Below are 22473 nucleotides of genomic sequence, written 5' to 3'. Positions count from 1 at the left end.
TATTCGTCGCATCGGGTCATGCTATACCTTTATGGAAAGCTCATTTCACGCGCTAACACGTGTGTGATTGATTGTCGTTTCTATTAAGGCGTTCGTGAGTTATAGCGTCGCAAACATGGAGCAAAATAAAGAGAAAATACGGCATATTTTACAGTACTACTACATAAAGGCAAAAATGCATCTCAAGCCGCCAATAAAATTTGTGCAGTTTATGGACCCGATACAGTTTCCATTTCCATCGCACAACGATGGTTTCAACGTTTTCGTTCTGGTGTAGAGGTGGTCGAAGATGCGCCACGCTCCGGAAGGATTGTCGTCGAAAATTGCGATAAAATCGCTGAATTGGTCGAAAGAGACCGGCATAGTAGCAGCCGTAGCATCGGTCAAGAGCTGGCCATGAGTCATCAAAAATTCATTTCAATTTCAAAAAAAAAAAAATCTATAAAAATACCGCACGACTTTTTTGACAATCCATTATGTTGACATATACATATATGTATGTATGTATATTTGAAAGCCTACTTTTTTCTGATATTAATTACTTACATATTTACTAAATATTCATTAGTATATTTACATATCGCACATTAACTACAAAAGAGTCACAAGTAAAAAATTTTTAAAATCAATTTTTCAATATATCAATTCGCGATACTCTTATCTACCTAGCCAAGAAAATTCATTGTCGTCACTATCTTACTAAACTGGAAAATCACCATTATGTCCACTTTTGTGTTTATGGCGTTCTCTGCCGCCTAAACATTTGCCATTTTTCGACTTGTGACACTTTTGTAATTAGTGTGCGTTGTGTATTCGTTGTAATATTACAAAGCACCATAATGGCTTCCCAAACGCCACCAAACTTCAAAGTGCGCGCTCTTCGTTATTCAGCCGGTATTTGTGCGCTCTTAGAAAAGATACTATTTTTCTCAAACATATGTTTTTACTTTTAATTTACTTTGCTGCTCTTCATGAAGTACTTCTACACAAATTTCGGAGCATGTTGCGATCGCCCACCGACCGACACGGGCGTTATCAATCGTCCGCCACCGATGTGGCGTTTAGTCGCACAGTCGTAGGCTGGCTGGCCACAGCACCACCAGCAAGTGGAAACGCAAAGAAATCGTGTCAATACGCTTTTAGCTAATATGTCAGCGCGTCCGATATTGTACTATGCGCTTTTCAGTCCGCCCGCCAGAGCCGCATTGCTCACGTCCAAATACATCGGATTGAATGTGGAATTAAAGTGAGTGATAAACAAAAAACTAAAAATAAAAATTAAAAGAAATGAAAACAAAATTAAATTGAATAAAAGTAAAAACAAATCCGCCTACAGAAGAAATAAATATTTTAGTAAATAAAAACCACGCGCGTAAAAGTACATACATACATAAGTATATACCATCAGTATATATAAAAAGTAGATATGGATGTGCGTAGATATATATGTATATCAGCAACTAAAATGCAAAATAACGTAACATCTCTTTTCAACCGATATAAAATAGAAACCTATATTTATTTTAAAAAAATATTTTTTTTTAGTTATGAGTTTTGGTTATATCTGTTAACAAAAGCTTATATAGCGGTAAAATGATCTAGTGAACCGTAAGCATTAAAAAATTCAATTTCGAATAGATTGATGATACGTTGTTTTGCATTTTAAGTGACATATCGTCACTTAATGTTAAATGTAAAAATGTTTGTATCCTCACTGTGCCACCGAATGTTATGAACCGAGTGATTTATTTGCTATTCGTTTTTTCAAGGTCAATGTCAGAAAAGGGCGTGCCCTGAATGCATAAACAAAGCAGTGAACTCAAATGTGTATTAATGTTTGGAAATTGAAATGTTTTCAAATATATTCAAGTTATAAAACAATATGGGGCTTGCAGCAAAAAGCCATATGACGAACGTGTCAACTTATAATGCTACTCCCAGAGAGAGAGAGAAAGAGAGGTGTTGCTAGTTTCCAACAGCCGCATGCTCTTATCCAAATTGCTCGTTATCGCCAAAAGTGGTTTGTGCGCGGGTGTGTGTGTTCGCGTTAATTTACAATAGCTCCACACGCGCATTTAGTGCGACCCACACATACACGCACGCATAATTATAAAAATAACTGACTACAACGTCATAATGTAGCTTACTGACGATCTCATTGACGCGGTGAGAAAGAGTATAGCGAGTTTGGGTACTTACATATACATACATATATACATACATCTAATCAGTGAATACGCATACCCGGCAGCCAGTTCTGTGGGAGAGTAGGCAAAGAATGCTTGTAGTTTTATTAGTTTACGCGAAAGTCACTAAATCATAATAATAAACTTTGCATAATTGTATCCATTAAAGTTTGCTTTCGAGTATTCAAGTTCAAGCTTATATAATAGCACTATAAATCGAAGAAAATTTTATTCGCATATTTTTATTGGACAAATTATTATTTTAGTTTTAGATTTATAAACCAAAGCGATAGCTCTAATACCAATAGCATTTAGTAAAATAAATTTAGTAAATATTCAAAACTTGGTCATCATATTGGGCAAGCAACGTTTTTTTGAGGTATGCTTTTCGGATGTAAATCTGGCCTGAATTTGAAGTGTTTCAGCTCAAGACCATAACGAATGCTTTTTATTGTTCTGTTCCATACACTTTCCGTCAGCTGGCCTAGCAATGCTCAAAGTATATAAGAAATATTATTTGGTGTCCAGAAACGATGAATCAGCAGTTTCACAAAACTTTGTTATTGTAATTTGACAATTGCTTCTAATTTTGGCTATAACTTATTTTTTGCAATTTGTATTATGATTCAATTGCTTTCAAACCGTGGATTTATGGATATTTTCATAGTTCATTAAATTAGCAAATTCAAATACTTATACGGATTTTTACACGTAATTATTTTTGTTTATGGGTGTAAATAAAAACCAGCTGATTGATTTCTTTCGCTCTTTGTGAGAGTAACTACCTAATTTTTATACTCTTCTTCTTGCTGATAGCAGACCTTTTGTCGCCGAAAGTTCCGTACATAAGAATTAGCTAGGAACATTATTTTCAAAAGTCTAGTTTTTAATGTAAAAAACAGTTTCTTGACGGTTTTGTGCTTAGTTGGGCAGATATGGACTTTAGATAATTTGAAACACTACATATGTATATGTTTTCATTTTCAAGCATTTTTATGCTCTTGCAACCAGTTGCTACAGAGTTTAATAGTTTTGTTCACCTAACGGTTGTACGTATCGCCTAAAACTAAGCGAGATAGATATAGGGTTATGAATATATTTGAAATCCGTTTGTCTCTGTTTGTCCGTTCATGCAAGCTGGAACTTGAATAAAAAGTAAAATATCTTGAAGAAACTTGGTACACATGTTCCTTCGCAAAAAAAATACGTGTTCGAAGTTGGGCGTAATCGGATCTCTGCCACGCTCACAAAACGCCATTAAAAGCTAATCTATAAAGTGCAATAACTAAGAACTAAAATAAGATATATAAGACTTTAATTTGGCACAGAAGATTGCAGGGCCACCTGAGGGCTTTTTAAAAAGTGGGCGTGACCCCGCCCTTAAATAAGTTCGATGTATATATTAGGTTGTCAAATATCTCCTTTCCGCCTTTTTGCCTTTTGAATTTCGCGGCTATGAGCTCGTATCTGGCAATACTATACATCTTTGAAAGGTCTTGACATAACCTACAAAACGACGTTATGCATGATTAGTTTGTATATTGCATTCAACAGTTATAGACGTGTAAACATGGAGTTCAGTAACGCCGAAATTCCCGCTATTTTAAAGTTTTCCTTCCTTCCTGCGATATACTGCTGAAACGGAACGAACTCGACCCATTTTTGAAGCGGCTGGTAACTGGCAACGAAAAATGGATCACATACGACAATATCAAGCGAAAACGGTCGTGGTCGAAGGCCGGTGAATCGTCCCCTATAGTGGCCAAGCCGGGATTGACGGCCAGGAAGGTTTTGCTGTGTTTTTGGTGGGATTGGAAGGGAATCATCCACTATGAGCTGCGCCCATATGACCAGACGCTTAATTCTACCATCTACTGCAAACAACTGGACCGCTTGACGCAGGCGATCGACCAAAAGCGTCGAGAATTGGCCAACAGGAAGCGTGTAGTGTTAGACCAGGACAACGCCAGAACACACACTTCGTTGATGACTCGTCAGAAGTTACGGGAGCTCGAATGGGAGGTTTTATCGTATCCACCATATAGCCCGGGCATAGCGCCAAGTGATTACCTCCTGCTCCTGTCCATGGCGATAGCCATGGTGTAAAGTTGAACTCAAAAGAGGCTTGTGAAAAGTGGCTGTCCGAGTTCTTCGTAAATAAGGAGGGCGCTTCTACGAGCGGGGTATTATGAAGTTGCCGTCTAGATGGAAACAGATTATCGAACGAAACGGCACATATTTGAACTAAATCCGATCACTGTAACACTTTTTATAAAGCATTGAATAAAGAGCAAAAAAGTGACAACTTTATATCTTCTAGAACACTGCAGCTACAATAGCCAAATTCGCTTTGGGCAAAATGTATGAAATCAAATGATAACCGCCTCTTCCCCATATAACGGTACTGTTAAAAACTACTAAGAATAATAAATCGGTAACTAAATACGCCAGAGACATTAAATATTACGAGATGGTATGAGAGAGTTGTATAGGAGCCGGTGTGAAAATTGGAAAATGGGGCGGCACCGCCCACTTTTTGGTAAAATCACATAACTCAGGATCTGCTCTAATGATTTCAACCAAAACTGGTACATAACATTTTCTAACATTCTTATATTCAGTGTGAAAATGCGCGAAACCGCACTACAGCCACACTTACTTCTCACATAATACAATTTTAAATTCCATCTGATTCTTTCCAAATCAAGAAGCAATTAATATAACGGGATACAACTGTCCACGAATAATTTCTTTAGAGTATTTCACCATATGACCAAAAATTCTCCAAATCCAAACTGTTCAAGCCCCTAGGTACCGAATATTTGGACCCCAGTACCTATAGTTGTTTTTTGTTGTTTTTCGAATATATCGATCAACATATGAGTACGCGATTTTTACTGATAATAGTGGGTCTTTATGCTTAAAATGGGCGAAAAATTGACCTAGCTCCTATATATCAAACATATAACATCCGAGTGGCTTTACTCCATATTATTGGTTATGAAATCTTAATGTACCTCAGAGGATCGATACTACCCCCAACTCCTTTATACTACATACATACATATGTACATATAATGATTTTCGTTTTTCTAACTAATCTTTTGTCGAATTTGTAGGTCAGTCTATGAGTTATATATATATAATATATATTTAAGTTTTTCTAATTCGAGTTAGGGAAGTTCAACTGTATATACTATGATTGCGAATTTCTATCCCCTGGTTGGCGGTTTGCACCTTACAGTATTTCTCCTCACTTCTTTAATTCAAATTTAGCTTTGTTTTGATCAAAAGATGGAGTAGAAATTTAACCAGAAATATCAGAAATCGGTGAACTATTCTTCTAACTGAAGAAAAAGCTGAGAAATATACAATATCCCTTACTTTAGTCATGTAATTTACATGTAATTTTTTAACAGCCACATTTGAAATTTCGTTTGGCTTTGTCGCAATAGAAGATTTTACTTTTTAAAAGCACCAATGATTACATTGTGTTTACATGTCAAACCGAACAAGAATATAGAACAGCAGTAAATTGCCAACACAGTTACAACAAGCTTTCCAAAGTAAACAAGACTTTTTGAATCTAGCGCCCCCTGGTGGCGCCATCGATATGTCGACTGGTGCGTTAGAATCTGCTATCCTTATCGATTGTCCAGTGCGAATTTCCATTTCATGGATTGGAAGTGAAGTTATTGCGTTTTAAGTGTCAGTATGTTTGTGTTATCGGTGCGAAAATGAGCCTTGAACAAAGAGCGACATTAAATTTTGTTTTAAAATTGATAAAACTTTTACCGAACGTTTCAATTGATGAAACAAGTTTATGGCGATGATTGCCTATCCCGTAGCAGAGTGCACGAGTGGTTTCAACGTTTTCAAAGTGGTCGTGACGACATAAATGAGATCAACATGTGGGCCAATCAAAATCCGTGATCACCGGAAATTCCATCGAAACTGTGCGCGAATTCATCAAAAATCAGCCGAAATCATCATTGAAATTGAAAATGGAATTGAACATCTCCAAAACATCAATTTATCGCATTTTAACTGAACATTTGGGCTTAAGAAAGGTGTGTGCACGGTTTGTTCCGCACAAATTGACTGACGACCAAAAATTGCTCAGAATCCAACATTCGATTCGACGCTTGTGACCGATTATTTGACCCGTATTCACCTGATATGGCACCGTGCGACTTCTTCCTCTTCGGAAAAATGCATTTGCCCATCAAAGGAAAGCGTTATGCAGACATAGAGGCCAACGGCATACTGGCGGCCGTACCGGCCAACGAGCTAAAACACTCGTTCGACATGCTTTTGGACCGTACAAAAAGCTGTATTGAAGCAGAAGGAGACTATTTTAAATAAAATAAATTGATTTATCCGAAAAACCCATTTGTTCTGTTTTTTTTTTTTAAATCCTGTTTACTTTTGAATATACCTTGTATTTCGGTTCTGAAAATTTTGAAGAAACGGAGTGCAGAAGATAACGAAAACTTATCTCTGAACAGAAACGCCAGATTAGTTATAATACAAACAACACTTAGCACTTCGTCGATATCTATAAATATCAGCATTACTCGTTACATTTTCAAGTAATCATCATATAAGAAAAATACATCTGAACAACCATCCGCGTTCGAGAATCGAAATTTTAAATAGCAGTTAAATATTAATATACTACTATATGTATATACATTTTTAATGCAAAAAAAAAATAAATTTTATTTACTTGTTCAAATTGTCACAAATTCAAGTATTCACAAGATAGTATGTACCAACAATCTCAATCAGTTACACCGTCACTGACAAACATGCAATGTCTTTATCTCAATAATTAGAGTGTTTGGTGATAAGAACATTCTACATTTTACTATCTATACAAAAAAACAAGAATGAACAAAAAGCGATACTGACTATTATTTTGCAATTGTTTTCTTCCCTTTATGTAATACATTACTTTAATTATTAATGCAATGAAACATACAGAATATACGAATTATAGAGTTTTTTTTTATTTATTTTTTCACTTTTACATAAAAAACAGGAAATGATTGTACATATTTATTTTATTTTTTATTTCAATATATATATATGTATTACAAAAAAATTAAGAAAAGTGTTCATTTTAAGATATGCGTAATATGTTTTTGACGGACATTATATTTTATCTATGGCATTATCTGTTTACAATGTTTATTCATTTGATTCAAATTTTATTTTTCGCAACCTTTGATGCACGTACGGTTTTTTTGAAAGAAAATTACGAGTTGTAGATTTGAGGAAAAAATACGAGTTGTAGAGTCTTTTGATACACATTTTTAAATTTTTGTTTCAAGAAAAATACGAGCTATCAAAGGGACCGAAATACATGCATTTTTCGCGAATTTTTCTAGGGACCGAAGAAATACTATGAAATATCAAGATTTTTCGCTTATCGAGGTTATTACTTATCGAAGTTTCACTGTACATTACTTTAATTATTAATGCAATGAAACACATATTTGCTTATTTATTATTATTTTTTATTTCATATATATGTATTCGTGTGTACATATGCAAATATTCACAGATTTCTGCGTTTATTCTTCATTTTATTTTTCCTTTGCATTTTTATTCATGTTTGTATGCTATAGGTGGCCACTGAGGCGTATGAGTAACTTTTATGTTTACTATTCGTCCTGTAGAGACAGCAAAAGTTACTCATACGCCTCAGTTCTACGTCCATATAGTAACCGTGAGTGGATTGCAATCATATTTGGTAAAAAGTCAATTGGAAGCTAGAAATTACTAAATTAGGTATGCGGAGCGTAAGCGTAGTATTGGCCAGATTTGATCAATCTTTGGCACCAGAAAATAAAGGAAATAAATTCTCTCTGCGTTTCATTAAGATACCTCACAGATATAACGCTCAATCTCATGGCAGAGTCGAGGTTATTTTTTCAATAGCCTCTTTTGACAGATTACGCGTGAGTCATGTATTGTTTGGTATTTCATCGTGGAAAAATTTACGCCTAAACAACGTTTACAAGTCTTTCAACTTTATTATGAAAATTCACGTTCGCCATAACTGACTATTTGATGCCTGAAATTGAAGCTCATGATCTCGGCGACATTTGATTTTAACATTACGGAGCCACTTCCCACACATGGCATCAATCAATGGATTAATTGAGAGAAAACTTCGGTGAGCAGATGATTTCACGTTTTGAGCCGGTCGATTGGCTACCAAGATCGTGAGATATCACACCGTTAGACTTTTTTCTGTGGGGAGTGGTAAAGTTTAAGGTCTATGCGGACAATCCCGCTTCGATTCAAGCCTTCGAGCAAAACATCACACGTATCATTCGACAATCACTCAACGGATGGACCAACAGAAACGTAGCCGCGGCCAACATTTGAAAGAGATACTGACTTCAGTCTTTTTCTACATCATATAATGTATGTATATATTTTAAATATTTTACAACCTTTCACTAGAGCAAGTTTTTAAGCTATATCCTGCAAGTTACTTGAACTTTTTGAAAAGACATGAGATCCTTTGCGATACCAGATGCACAGAGGCATCGCCGGTAATGAACTGGCCGATGAGCTTGCCCGCTTGCATCCACCAGCAGACATGTGGGTCCCCACATCCTAAAGGAACAGTTCCGCAATGATGAAGCAGTGGGTAGGGTACATTGGCAACACCTTGGATACCAGATGAATTTCAGGTTTGCTAGGACCATTAGGCCTCACTTTCGATAACCCCAGTCTATTAGTGATAACATATCATAGCACCTAGCGTGGTGACCCCAATCCTCATTAATTTATCTATCTATCTAAAGATGAATTCAGGTGCTAGGACCATTAGCCTCACTTTCCAGTAACCCCAGATTAAAGCCTAGTCCAGCTCCACTGTTTCCCTTATGCCTTACTCTAGACATTTTCTGCAGTCAAATGAAATGACATAATTCTGCCTAAAATACGTAGTCTTCGACAGAGGTGGCTATTAGCATACAAACTAGTATTCAGAAAATATTGTACTGTTATCTTTCAAAAAAGCACTATTCATGAAGAATCAATGAAAATTGTTATTTTTGATCCGCAGAGCTATAAACTATGCCGCACAGGAGCATCACAGTGATTGGTTCTTGAAGGTAAATCCCCGACACACTGTACCCGTGCTGGTCGATCAAGGTGTACCGTTGTGTGACAGCCACGCCATCATTACCTATATGGTGAACCAGTATGGACAAAGTCAACACGATCATTTATATCCGAAAGACTTTTTAAAGCGTGCCATTGTGGACGAACGTTTGTATTATGAGGACGGCGTACTGTTTCAAGTGATTAAAGATTTTGTGGTATGTGGCAATTTAACTGAAAACGTTATCTTCCGAGCTTATTCATGCTTATACACATTTCTTTTGCTTGTCTACATTTAGGCGCGCATAATGTACGGCGGCGATATCGATTATCATCGTAAAAGTATCGAGCTGTCGCATAATGCCTACAGTTTCCTTGAGGGATTCCTGTCTCGCAGCAATTACGTAGCCGGCGAGGAGTTGACTTTGGCGGATATTTCCATTAATACCACACTCATTACGTTGCATAAGTTGGTGACCATAGAGGAGCGGCGGTAAGTCAGGTTGCCCAAGGTTGCTTTACACGTAAACTTAACTGAAGTATAATGTTTTAGATATCCGAAAATCTGTGCGTGGATGCAGCGCATGCGTGGAGAACTACCGGAGTACGAAGAGATTAATGAGCAAGGTGCGCAACAGCTATATTTACGCTTTCAAAATGCTTTGGAGGAGAATATGACCAAGCATACGTAACTGAGCGTTCAGTTTTGTAGTAATGTCCTTGTAAATACATAACATACATACATACCTGTGGGGAGTTGATTTTTGTTTTGTGTTATACCTTTTTTAATTAATAGACAAAATAATTAATTGAATATATGTTTATTGTAGAGCATTCGCATTATTTTGACAAATGGTGTAGTTCGAAATGTAGTTGAGCAAATTAAACCTCGGTATTTACTCTTTCACTGGGCATTGTGGTGTAAGAGTTGTTGAACTAACACTGATCAAATTGAAAGGTGATTTTTGTACATTTCATCTCCTTCAAAGTAATCCCCTCCCGCTGAAATACACTTATACCAACGAATTTCCCAGCCATCATAGCACTTGGAAAAATCCTCCGTCATGGCGGCCTTCAGAGCCTTCTTCGATTCAGCTTTTATATCCTCAATTGAATCAAATCGGTGTGCACGGAGTGGTCATGTGAATTTGCTGAATAGCCAGAAGTTACACGAAGGCAAATCAGGCGAATGCGGTGGTTGCGGCACGATATTAGTTGAAAATGTGACGAAATGATCACGAATAACCAATGCAGTATGAGATGGTGCATTATCGCACTTCTTTGATCAATAAATTCAGACGTAGTAAAAATCGAAGAATTCACTTTTAGAATCTGACAAAACGACGCGTATCTCAAATACTAATGAATATTTTGACGTGAAATTTATCATAGATGTCACTAACAGTACTACAAACTTACAGAAAAAGATTTACAGAGCATCCGAAGTTTTATGCAGCCAATGACTGTCAGCAGACAGGCGATAAAAAACCTCAGCGATCCTCTAGTTTTAAGTACTGTTCTTTTTCTTCTTAATTGGTGTAGACACCGCTTAGGCGGTTATAGCCGAGTCCAGCCGTTCTCCATGATCAAGGAGTGAGGACCATCTTGGGTGTTTCTAGCACTATATCATATTAGCTTATAGCGGAGTTCGAAAAATTTTTTCGTTCGTTTGCCGACCAATTGGTTTAACAAGTTTCAACAAGATCGCATATCGGGTTTCGATGATCCACGCCTAAGTGCTTCGGAAACGGAGGCTAACGGCTAATAAAAGTGTACAATTTCGTATTTGTAGACGGTCAGTTAGTGGTGCGCTAGATAACTGGGATAGTAGAACGCTCTAAAAGCCCCGGTAGCGCTGTACCCTCGACGGGACAGGAAGACCAAATAATAGTGGAAACATTGAATTTCTCTCGACGAACACGCTCCGAAGAAGGAGATTCTGTCGGTCGGAAAGATGATGACCCTAATTTTTTAGAGTTCAGAAGCTGTGATATACATCAACTACCAAGAGAAGGTCTACAATGCCAAATTATTGAGTCTATTTTATGCCGAATTACAAGACAAAGTGGCCACACCGTTCTCAGTACAGTCGGGTCTACGTAACCAGAATGGGCCAGGATTTTTATCCGGCCGATGAGTGTCAACTCGGCAGATTTCTGCCGCTACAACAACAACAACAGCAAAGGGGCCACACTTCGAAGCAGTCCAATTGGTCAAACTAGACTACGGGCGACTTCTTTTTATACCTTGAACAGGGTTTAAGTTTGCCACAAAGTTTGTAACGCCTAGAAAAAAACATCGGAGACTATAAAATATATATATAAATGATCAACGTGACGAGCCGAGTCGATTGCTGTTTGTCTGTATATAAGCAAACTAGTCTTTCAGTTTTTGAGAAAACGAACTGAAATTTTGCACCCATCCTTTTCTAACCAAGAAGCTCCTTATTTATCGGAACGTCCGATCACGGAACACTATAGCATATGGCTATCATACAATCTGAACGGTTGGAATAAAATGCTTGTAAGAAAAGATTTTTCATTTGATGAAATATCTTCAAGAAAATTGGCAGGGATAATGCTTAAGGCAATGGTGCAATCTTCGAAGAAATTATTGCTGGTCAAGTACTTGAATGGAACCCTTTTGATTTGAGGAAGATTTTCACGAAATTGTACATAGGTTATTGTTGTTGTTGTTGTAGCGGCAGAATTCTGCCAAGTTGACAGTCCTTGGCCTGACAATAATCCGGGTCCGTTCCGGTTAAGTAGACCCGACTGTCGTGGAAACGAACATGGGTTATTGTCCAAGGCAACGGCTCATTCTCCAAAGAAATTGTTCATCTTGGACAACTATAGCATATAGCTACCATACAAACTGGCCGATCAAAGTTCTGGTAAGGAATCTCTTGCATTTGTGAATAGTATTAAAGCTTCGTGGTAAGCGTAGTTAACATATTTCCCTGTTATTTATAAAATTGAGAAAGTCAAACGCCGGAGGCTTTTTTTTTTACAGACTCCGGAAAACTTATTTTTCGGAGGGGTTAAGAGTATTCACAAATAGATTGTACTTTTTCCAAACTTTTCGTATTTTTTCTGTATACTAAGAACTTAACGGAACGTCTCATGTATCTTTTTCATGCTATAAAATATGTTTTAATATTACCACTTGCTTTTTCGTGTAACAGTTGTACAATCGGTTTCAAATTCAACTAAAACAGTCAAAATATATATCATTGCACCTCCTGCAGCGCCTGCCATGCACTCTTATTTTGCGGATGCAGACGTATAGCATGCTGTATTAATTTTAGCGAACGTGTCTTGTTAACGGCACTCAAAGCTCGACTGGCAATCAGCAGCAATTTAGAATCCTCAACGCAGTCGCTTCTAAAAATTCAAAAAAATGCATGAAAGAGAGGTAAATTTATAAATTAAATCCTGTAACGCACTTTTGTGTTTTATTGCGATGCAATAGGCTAATTGAGCTCAGCGCGATTTGGCTTGTGGCCACTTGGAACTGTGCTGCATGGCTGAAATGATCCAATAGATAATTAGCCAACACTTTGCGTAGTTCGGCGTTATTTGGAAAAATATGCACACGGGTCAGCAGGTAAGTCAGCCCTTTGCGTATTTGTTGCTGTGACACATTGAGTTTTGATAGATAACATAATTAGTGAACAGAACAAACAACAACTTTAAAAGCATACTTACAACACTTGCATAGTGTTGCGCCGTCAAGTAGCTAATATGTGCGCAGTGGACCTCGCAGTTTTCGTATTTTTTTAGCTCTGTCAGTATGGTTGTTGTTAACTGATTGTCTTGATGTAGAATACCCAAAGCGCAGGCGGAATATAATGCTTGTATAGGCGAGTTTTTCAACAGAATGCTAAAGAAATAAGAATATGTGAGAAATTGTGTTAACAAAAACAAAGCACAACAGACCATTGATACAAAATTGTTTTCGTGTCGGCTTCGCCTTGCGAGGCGTACACCATGGCCGCCATTGCCACCAATATCATGCCGGCCTTATCATCATTATTGTCGGACAAACTCTTCAGCACCGAATTGTATACCGAATATGCCTCCTGATGTTGGCCAGCACGCACGAATGCCAACGCCAAACCAATTATGGCCTTAAACGAGGCGTGTGTTATGCGATTGAAAACGTTTATAGCATCATTCGGTCGATTTATGGCTAAGTACAGATAACCCAAATTTGTCAACAACTTATCGCGATCTGCACCTGATGCAGTGTGCTCAACAGCCTGCAGGTATGCACGCTCGGCAAGACTATAATTCTTCTGTCGTATATTGAGGAAACCTTGGAAAGAGAGCGCAGCGGGTGTGGCGGCCTTCTCCTCATTTACTATGTGCCTATATTTGTGTGTGAAGTTTGAAAATGTTTCCAAAAATTATTGCGTTTCCAGTTAATTTCAATGTTATTACCAGTTAATCGCATCTAGTGCCACCACATCTGCATACATGCTGTCGATAGCATGACGATAATGCGGTATTTTGCGTGTTTTCTCATCTGTTAGGATGTTGCACACCCAGTGGGCATAACCTAATGAGGACTCCGCGTGGTATTCAAACTGCTGACAATGTCTGAAGAGATCCAAAGCTTCTTCCTCTTCACCGATGGCTTCAGCAATCATAGCCTGTCCAATCCATGCATTTCCATAAATGGGACTCGCTTGCTGCGCCCGCTGAAATGCCTGATTCGCAAGTTTTATTTCGTTCAACTTCAAATAGAGTACACCGAGGTTAGTCCAAGTGGTAAACGACTTGCGATCGAGCGTAAGTGCCTGAATGAGGCAGTGCTGTGCCAAGGGCAAGTTATTGACCGCTATAAAATAAATTATAGAAATAAAAGTCAAAATAAGAAAATCCGTTAACGACAGTTGCACCGAAAAATTTGATATTGATCGTTCAGTTTGTATGACAGATATATGCCAGAGTGGTCCGATCTGAACAATTCATCCAGAGATTGCAGCCTAACTTGAAACAATAATAAATGCCAATTTTCGTGCAGATATCTTGTCAAATAAAAAAGTTATTCATACAATAACTTCATTTTCAACGTTAAGTTTGTATGGCAGATATATGCTATAGTGTCCGATATCGGAGGTTGCCATTAAAGAGTAACTTTTTGAGGAGAAAAGAACGTGTTCAAAATTTCAAATTGATATATCAAAAACTAAGAGACTAGTTCGCATTAATACAGACAGACGGACGCAGACATACATATGTATATATACATATGTATATTGGTGACAAAGTTAATAAACCCTATTTAGGGTATGTTGTTGTTGTTGTAACGGGTACCTAATCTCCTTTAGGATGGTAAGGATTAGATAAGTTGTCATCGACGTCATCTAACGGTAGGTCCAGGAAACGTGCTGTTTCGACGGGGTCGGACCATAGGGAGAAGGATGTCAGATGTGTGGGGTTAGCAAGGCATGCAAAGAGGTGGCTAGTGACATGCGGGGACTCTCTGCATGCTGGACATATGTTTGATATGTCAGAGTCTATTCTGGAAAAGTACGAGTTTAACCTGCTACAGTAACCAGAACAAAGCTGCGCAAGGGTCACTTTCGTTTCTCGCGGCAATTAAGCTCTTCGTCTGCAACGAGTGGTGGTTTAACTCCAAGTACGCCAATCACCGAGAGAGAGTGGGTGAAGGTATTAATGGCTCCACTGTGAATGGCGGCCAGTGCATGTCTGAAGTTAGTTGTGTCCGAAGTCTTATGTCGTAGACGTAGTTGAGGAAGAACCTTTTGATGCTCCTAGGAACCGGTTCCACTCTAGCTGAAACTGCTTGGAGAGGTGTTCATTATGCTCCTTAACTGAGAGCATACGGGTCTCACTAGTACTCACTTTAGGGTATAAAAATATATGGTGACATACCTTCATGGAGATTTATTACGCCGAGCAAATTCCAATTTTGCCAACGACCACCTTGCTCATTTATGGCCATTTTGCAGGCTTTGGTAGCTAGTTCCAATTGTGTAGACGCCTCGTCAGGTAAATATATGGCGCAATAATAAGAGCATAAGGCGAACTCATACCAGATAAATGTGTTCGATTTCAACTTGATGGCGCAGGTGTAAAACCTGTAAAACAAATAAGCAAAGAGAGAGAGAAATTCGCCAAGTATAATTAATTAATGTTGCATAGTTGTAACAAAAAAGTCGTACAAACCTTGCAGCTAAAGTGAAGAGGTCCTTTCTAGATAAAATCGCCGTGTTTTCTTCCAGTTTAGCCAGCTTGCCAGACACCTCCAAGTATGCCAAAGAGCTGGGCATGCGCGCAGTCTGCACAAATACATTTGCAGTAAGACGCCACAGCCAAAACATGTTTTGATTGTTTGCAGACAAGAAAGCACTAGTTGGAGGAGCAGTCACATAAGAAAATTTTAACGAACATTTTTAAGTCAGATTTTAAAACTACCGTTGCAAATGATTAACCGTCAATTGTAGGTGATCTTTGCAGCGTCCATATAAATGCTCCAATTTCATATTGTTCGCCAAGCCAATATGTGCTTCAGCGGCACCTTTCAAGCCAGGCAAGTAATCGGGATGTGTTTGCAATAATTCGTCGAAGTCGGCTATGGCCTCGGGATACATGCGAATGGTCTAAAGAGAAAAAAAGTTATGTGAAAATGACTTATATTAAATGTGTGGTATTGTACCGATTTTAGCAGCGCCATTTGCAGCTTGGCATAAATGTTGCTAGGACACATTTCTAGTATTTTTTGAAAAACACGTATAGCAGAGTAATACGAGCCGCGCTCAGAGTAAGCATCCCCCAGAGACTCCCAATAGTTCATACAATTCACATCAAGCTTGATTGCAGTGCGAAAGGATTGAATGGCCTGCAGAAAAAAAATCGAATGTTAATTTTTCTTCAAATTATTTCACTGTGAATACACACCTCATCCCACTTTTTAACATTGAAATAATGTAAGCCCAGCTTGTATTGTATGCGCTTAGAATCATCAGTTTTCATATATTTCAGCGTATTAATCAAGAGTGCAACGTTCAAGTCCTGTGAAATGAAAATTGTTCACAAACATAAAAAAACTTGAAAAATGGAAATTATCTGGCTGTTATAATAACAACAACTGTCTTTCGTGCATTTTCAAATTAATAAATTAGCCACTCCTTTAAAAAGTTTTCTGCTTAATACTAACTAAGTCGATAAAAAAAGTTTTACTCATTGAAAAGGGTGGTGCCTTTACCTCTTCTCCTAGTTGTTGGTAAATAGCGCTCAGGTTATTAACAGCACTCTCACACAGCGGATTCAAATTCACACATTTTTCGAAACATTTACGTGCACGCACAAAATCCTTTGTGATGTAATAGATTTTTCCGAGGTAATGAAAGCATTCCGAACTGTAAGGCTGTAAACGCGTCGCTTTAAGCATGCAATTCAAAGCAGAAGCATAGTCAGTCAATTGTAGATGCAATTTAGCGAGTAAGAAAAGGCAATCAAACGTTTCCGTATCACTGGAGGCTTGCAGTAAGTTTAACGCATCCTCAGGCGCCCTAGAAATATTTGAGATAGTTAGCGTGAAAATTGTTCATAAAACTATAATAACAATGCTTACAAGAGAAACTCCGCCTGTTGTAGTGTATTTAGGTTCAGTTCTTTTAATTTATCCGTATCGCCCATTTTAAAATAACAACTGAATTAAATAATACACAAGTAAATCAGTTTGAAAGCTAAATATTTGTGTGTGCACCAATTACCTGGCCAGGGCCGTTGTTGCTTCCTCATTTGGTTCAAGTTCCTTTAACAACTCAATTGCTTCTAGCAACTGTTCTTCGCTACTGCTAACATGGGATAAGCAAAGGGCATACTCAATGGAATGATCTTTTCCAATTGATTTCCATATTGGCAATGCCAAACCCCATACACCAATTAACATTTCTACGCGCGCCAACAATTCTAAGGCAATGCTATATTTCGGTTGTAACTCTTGTACGCGATATAATAGATCACGTGCCGCTACATATTGTTTTTGTTCAAACTGTTTAATGCCACGAATGAGTAATCCTAAACTGGCATTCGGATTTAACTGTAGCAATGCATCGACATAGTGTTCTATCGTTTGCTGCGCTTCGATTAAGCACGCTATAGACACATCACGAAATTCACAGTAAATTTTACACACCCATTCAAAGGCGTAAATATCCTCAGGATATTTTTTGGTCGCTTCACATGCATGCTTAAAGCAATTAGCATAGCTTTGTTGTTTGTACAGTAGTTTCAGATATCGCTTATAAGCATTCAGTTGTTGATCTTCTTGTGGGTCTGCTATTAGTTTTTCCAAAGCCGTTTTATACTGCAACAAAGTCAATAGGCGGCATTGTACATGTATTCATTTGGAAATCGCATTCAAAACTTACCACGGACTCTTCTCCAACTTGCACATCAAAGTCAAATAAGATCCAAATTCGAGCCAAGTATTTCAAAACTAGTGGATGTCGTTCTCCATTTTGATCATTTCGTGCTAATTCACGTTTGAAAATATTAAAACACTCTTCTGCAACACTCCTGTTGTTTAGCCCAGCTGCGTAAAGCTTCTCAAAATAAAATGCAGATTTTTCACTGAAAAAAGTAATTTATTCATATGGTATTTAGGGTACGGATTAATTACTTAATATTGATCGTTTCACTGTTGTGCTTTAAACTTACGGAACTAAACCTATTAATTGGTCGTAGATTTTGGGGAGTTCATCTAGCGGTGCACAATTAGATAGTCCCTGGAGTGCAACAGTTGGTGCAGCCGGTGAAAGTTCTACCGCCTTTCGTAAACATTTGGCCGCCTAAGAATAATATGTAAATAAATTGTAAATATATAAGATCCTAATAATTTCATCATATAATAATAATACAAACCTCTATTTTATTACTCGTTTGGTAAGCTGCTCCCAACAGTAAATAAGCCATATAATTCTTAGGCTCATCTTTAAGCAAAGCCTGTGTATAAATAACAGTATTAAATAATAATTTACTTGTTGATTGTTCTCTATCTATCCCCATACTTCACACTTTTCTATCGCATCATTGAACTTCTCACTTTTGATGTCTTCACGAACTTCTTTTAGTATTATTTTAGACTCTTTGATCGACATCTTGTTTTTAAAACAAATAATAATTAAAATATTATAAAATTAACAAATTTTCAAGCGAAAACAAAACATAAAATCATCTGTTTGAATAAGGCTGCCGTATCGCATGTTTCTTGTGATGTTTAGAATGCATAAAATAAATGACTCTGGCCATATTTAAAGAAGAAAGGAAAGAGAAAATAAAAAATACAACGCTTTCTTGTGGGAAATAGAACTCAGTTGAGCGAAAAATAGGAGTGTTTTTTCTGCTTTTCGTTTTAATGGCATTTTTCATCTCCATTCCAATTGTTTAATTTTTAGAATTAAAAATGAAATGAGTTATTAAGCTAAAAAGTAGTTTAGTAAAAATTTAAAGCAATTACTTGTGGTGTAAGGTGCACAAATTTAGTTAAATAAAATACGGCTCCTAATTGGAATTTTACATGAGTTATGTAGTGCAACGTCAAGAAAACGAATACCGAGGCAAAGAAAAAAGTCTGAATTTTCCCAAACATCCCTCAAACCAATTTCACACAAAATAAAGTTATATGCAACATCATAACAAAAAAAAAATAACTATTTCTAACTCTGGCCTCCTATTATTTGTAAAAAAAAGTATTTAATTGCAAAAATAGTCAGGATCGAAAAGTTATCGGGCGGACGGCACACGCCTACAAGAGTGTGTGTTTGCGTTGTTGACCGCTGTGTTGGCGGTGTTTGCAATGGAAAACGAATCTGTTAAGTCAGAACACAGCGGACGATCTAGACGTTCTCGCAATCACAATAATAATAACAGCTCTAGCACTGGCGGCGGTGGTTTAGGTAATAACGGCGGAGGTGGCACTGTAAATAACGGTTATCATCGGGATCGCACAAGGCATTCGCATCGTAGTGGACATACAAAATCAAGTGGTAAGCACCAACGTGGCGATATGGCACCGTTTCAAACGAGCGTAAATATGACAGGTAACTAACATGACAATATGAAATGCTAGAAAATTATGAATGTCCTCCAAAGGTGAAGAGAATCGCGATGGTCAAGAAATAATCGAGGTACAAATACTACCGCAAGACGAAAATTGGGGTGAAAACACAACAGCAGTTACTGGCAATACATCAGAACAAAGCATATCTATGGAAGACATTAATAATGCATGGCATCGAGAAAACGATACGAGTTTTGGATTTGCTTGTCGACGACGTTTGGAATCAGCCTTTTCACTCTTACTAGGATTTGTATCGTTCTTCTCGCCGGTAGCCATGGTGGTAATGCCACGCATGGGTTTCTTTCCATCTGCCTTCGATCACGCCGAACTCACGCAAACGGTGCGCACACAACTCTTAGCATGTAGTAGCGAATGTAAAGGCTTGCTGGTGTCACTAACTGCACGACTTATACTACTGGCAATCGGCTTGTGGGCGCTATTTATGCGTCGCTCAGCCGCTACTATGCCACGAATATTCCTGTATCGTGCTGTTGTGCTGTTGCTTGTCACCATTTGCACATTTGCTTATTGGCTGTTCTATATGGTGCAGGTAAATGTCGCCAGTCACTTGAACATGTTCATCAATTTATAATTGTTCTCTAATTTTAAAGGTCACTAATGGCGCCAAAGTGGTGGTGGAAACAGGTGGTGATGCAGTTAATTACAAATCACTAGTTGCCTATGCAACAAATTTGGTAGATACGCTGCTCTTCATACACTATATTGCTGTAGTTTTACTCGAACTACGCCATCAACAACCCATGTATTATGTCAAGATTATACGTTCACCAGATGGTACATCCCGCTCTTATATGCTGGGTCAATTGAGTATACAGCGTGCAGCTATTTGGGTACTTCAGCGATATTACGTAGACTTTCCGATATTTAATCCGTATCTAGAGCGCATACCGATTTCAAAATCACAACGCAATAAAATCTCCACTAGTTTTAAATACTACGAAGTTGATGGTGTTAATAATGCACAACAGCAGAGTCAAAGTCGTGCCGTATTAGCGGCCAATGCACGCCGACGCGATTCATCACACAATGAACGCTTCTACGAGGAACACGAATATGAACGCCGTGTCAAAAAGCGGCGTGCGCGCCTTATCACAGCCGCAGAAGAGGCATTTACGCATATCAAACGCATACACAATGAACCCGCACCAGCAGTGCCACTTGACCCGCAAGAAGCGGCACAAGCGGTATTTCCATCGATGGCGCGTGCCCTGCAAAAATATTTACGCGTCACACGACAACAACCACGACACACATTCGAAAGTATATTAAAGCACTTGGCGCATTGTCTCAAGCACGATCTGTCGCCACGTGCATTCCTTGAGCCATACCTAACAGAGTCGCCAGTATTGCAAAGCGAAAAGGAACGCCGTTGGGTACAATCGTGGTCGTTAATTTGTGATGAACTTGTATCACGACCAGTCTCAAACGAATGTACATTCCAACTGATACAAAACGATGTCTCACTCTTAGTCTCCATACACAAGTTGCCGCATTTTAATATTGCCGAAGAGGTTGTCGATCCAAAAAGCAATAAATTTGTACTGAAATTAAACTCTGAAACATCGGTATGACAGCAAACGACTGCAAATATGACACCGACACCGACGCACAGCAATGTAACGCAATCCTCATATTTACACATGTTTGTATAGGTGCCAATCTCAATCTCATGCGGTCTACTACATATTCATACTATCTACTCTTACTTACATACATATATATATTATAAACCCGCAACAATGGAAGTTGTTGTTGGCTAAACATTTTCAAAATGCTCACTATTCCCAGTGTATCCTAATCATTGACACGCACACATATCAAATAAGTAATATCAACGCTGTTCTATGTATAATCCTATCGTATTTCCGAAGTATTAATAGTGACAGCCAAAAAGTAATAATGCATTAATTTTAAGAATCTCACATTGGGTGTAAGTATTAGGGGTTTTAAATAGCTTTTTTAAGAAACATAGAAATAGAAACAGACAGAGAATGGAGAATTTTAAAATATGGTAAAATCTGTAATTTTTTATTTAATTACGCTAAAAGTGTGCATATGCCAACTTATTTTATGGACTCAAAATAAACTGTACGGCGTGTAAAATGTTGGCTTTAAGGCTTCAATCTATTAGCTTTATCTTGATTCTATTTATTTTATTCGTAAACAAAATTTTAAATATTTTTTGCGTTTTTAATTTGCGAACAAAGTTCTCAATTTTTTGCGTTTTTAATTAAAATTAAAAAAATATTATTATTATTTTATTTATTTATTTATTTTTAAAATTACCATTATCAATCTACATATGTATCTATTAGCCTTATCTTATTCTATTTGATTTTTTAATTCGTAAATAAAATTTTAAGTTTTTTGCGTTTTTAATTATTATTATTTTTTTATTTAAATTTTCTAATTTTATTTATTTTTTTCAGTTATTTATTTTAATTTTTTTAATTATTTTTTTATAACTAATTAATATATTATATAAGCACTCGAAAACAAATTTCGATATTATATATAGATAATATAGTGTATATGAAATAAGAATGTAGTTATAAGTTTTTCAATTCTCACTACGCATACATAGATACATGTTTGTTTAAAGACTATGTTATGTTGACAAAAATCTGAAATAATAGTTAAATTAAAAGTACACAAAAAGTCTCCTTTACGCAAATGGCAAAGTTCTCTACATAATCGACTAATCTAATCTGCAATTTAATTAGTAACTTAAAAAAAACAATCTCCCTTCAACAACTTAAACTAAAGTGAAATTATAACTCGGTATATTTAAGAGTTACTAACAGGAAATGCTGACAAATAAATCATAAATACATATATTGTTGGAGACTGCCCAACTGCCAGTTTTATATGAGATTTTATACAATTAACATACCTACAAACATGCATTGACTACGCATAAATAACAGAATTAAGTATTTTACACTCAAAAGCATTTACTAATTCATGATGAATTGTATTACTATAAACAAAAAACCAATTTCTAGTTAAGCATAACAAATACTCTAACGTAAGGTAAAAATCA

At 37.2% G+C, this 22473-nt stretch overlaps 3 protein-coding genes across 3 annotated transcripts; 2 read left to right on the top strand and 1 right to left on the bottom strand.

Moving 5' to 3' along the window:
* Window positions 1-1007: 1007 nt before the first annotated feature.
* Window positions 1008-10129, top strand: LOC126755082 (glutathione S-transferase D7-like). The gene is made up of 4 exons (XM_050467401.1): window positions 1008-1246; window positions 9274-9529; window positions 9611-9804; window positions 9865-10129. Exons 1-4 carry the CDS (start codon window positions 1149-1151, stop codon window positions 10001-10003), a joined length of 687 nt encoding a protein of 228 aa, XP_050323358.1. The 5' UTR covers window positions 1008-1148; the 3' UTR covers window positions 10004-10129.
* A 2307-nt stretch (window positions 10130-12436) lies between these two features.
* LOC126755070 (tetratricopeptide repeat protein 37) lies at window positions 12437-18527 on the bottom strand. The gene is made up of 17 exons (XM_050467375.1): window positions 18358-18527; window positions 18212-18292; window positions 18008-18138; window positions 17719-17920; window positions 17059-17654; window positions 16917-16994; window positions 16548-16854; window positions 16241-16354; window positions 15999-16181; window positions 15758-15942; window positions 15509-15691; window positions 15215-15420; window positions 13754-14153; window positions 13250-13681; window positions 13019-13193; window positions 12757-12944; window positions 12437-12694 (listed from the first exon to the last, which is right to left on the bottom strand). Exons 1-17 carry the CDS (start codon window positions 18445-18447, stop codon window positions 12541-12543), a joined length of 3705 nt encoding a protein of 1234 aa, XP_050323332.1. The 5' UTR covers window positions 18448-18527; the 3' UTR covers window positions 12437-12540.
* A 121-nt stretch (window positions 18528-18648) lies between these two features.
* On the top strand, window positions 18649-21555 carry LOC126755076 (vang-like protein 2). The gene is made up of 3 exons (XM_050467392.1): window positions 18649-19389; window positions 19442-19959; window positions 20021-21555. Exons 1-3 carry the CDS (start codon window positions 19146-19148, stop codon window positions 20999-21001), a joined length of 1743 nt encoding a protein of 580 aa, XP_050323349.1. The 5' UTR covers window positions 18649-19145; the 3' UTR covers window positions 21002-21555.
* The last annotated feature ends 918 nt before the right edge of the window (window positions 21556-22473 follow it).

Source organism: Bactrocera neohumeralis, chromosome 4, assembly GCF_024586455.1.
Source record: "Bactrocera neohumeralis isolate Rockhampton chromosome 4, APGP_CSIRO_Bneo_wtdbg2-racon-allhic-juicebox.fasta_v2, whole genome shotgun sequence".
Taxonomy (NCBI): Eukaryota; Metazoa; Arthropoda; class Insecta; order Diptera; family Tephritidae; genus Bactrocera; species Bactrocera neohumeralis.
This window is presented reverse-complemented; position numbering and strand designations above follow the sequence as displayed.

Bases quoted from the DNA above. Each gene is read 5' to 3' on its own strand.
- LOC126755082 (XM_050467401.1), top strand. From the start codon at position 1,149: ATGTCAGCGCGTCCGATATTGTACTATGCGCTTTTCAGTCCGCCCGCC. The intron at 1,247-9,273 runs GTGAGTGATAAA...TTTGATCCGCAG, and splicing joins GGATTGAATGTGGAATTAAA to AGCTATAAACTATGCCGCAC. The intron at 9,805-9,864 runs GTAAGTCAGGTT...ATAATGTTTTAG, and splicing joins GTGACCATAGAGGAGCGGCG to ATATCCGAAAATCTGTGCGT.
- LOC126755070 (XM_050467375.1), bottom strand. From the start codon at position 18,447: ATGTCGATCAAAGAGTCTAAAATAATACTAAAAGAAGTTCGTGAAGAC. The intron at 16,855-16,916 runs GTAAGCATTGTT...AAATATTTCTAG, and splicing joins CAACAGGCGGAGTTTCTCTT to GGCGCCTGAGGATGCGTTAA. The intron at 12,695-12,756 runs GTGCGTTACAGG...TTGAATTTTTAG, and splicing joins CATCGCAATAAAACACAAAA to AAGCGACTGCGTTGAGGATT.
- LOC126755076 (XM_050467392.1), top strand. From the start codon at position 19,146: ATGGAAAACGAATCTGTTAAGTCAGAACACAGCGGACGATCTAGACGT. The intron at 19,390-19,441 runs GTAACTAACATG...TGTCCTCCAAAG, and splicing joins AACGAGCGTAAATATGACAG to GTGAAGAGAATCGCGATGGT. The intron at 19,960-20,020 runs GTAAATGTCGCC...CTAATTTTAAAG, and splicing joins GGCTGTTCTATATGGTGCAG to GTCACTAATGGCGCCAAAGT.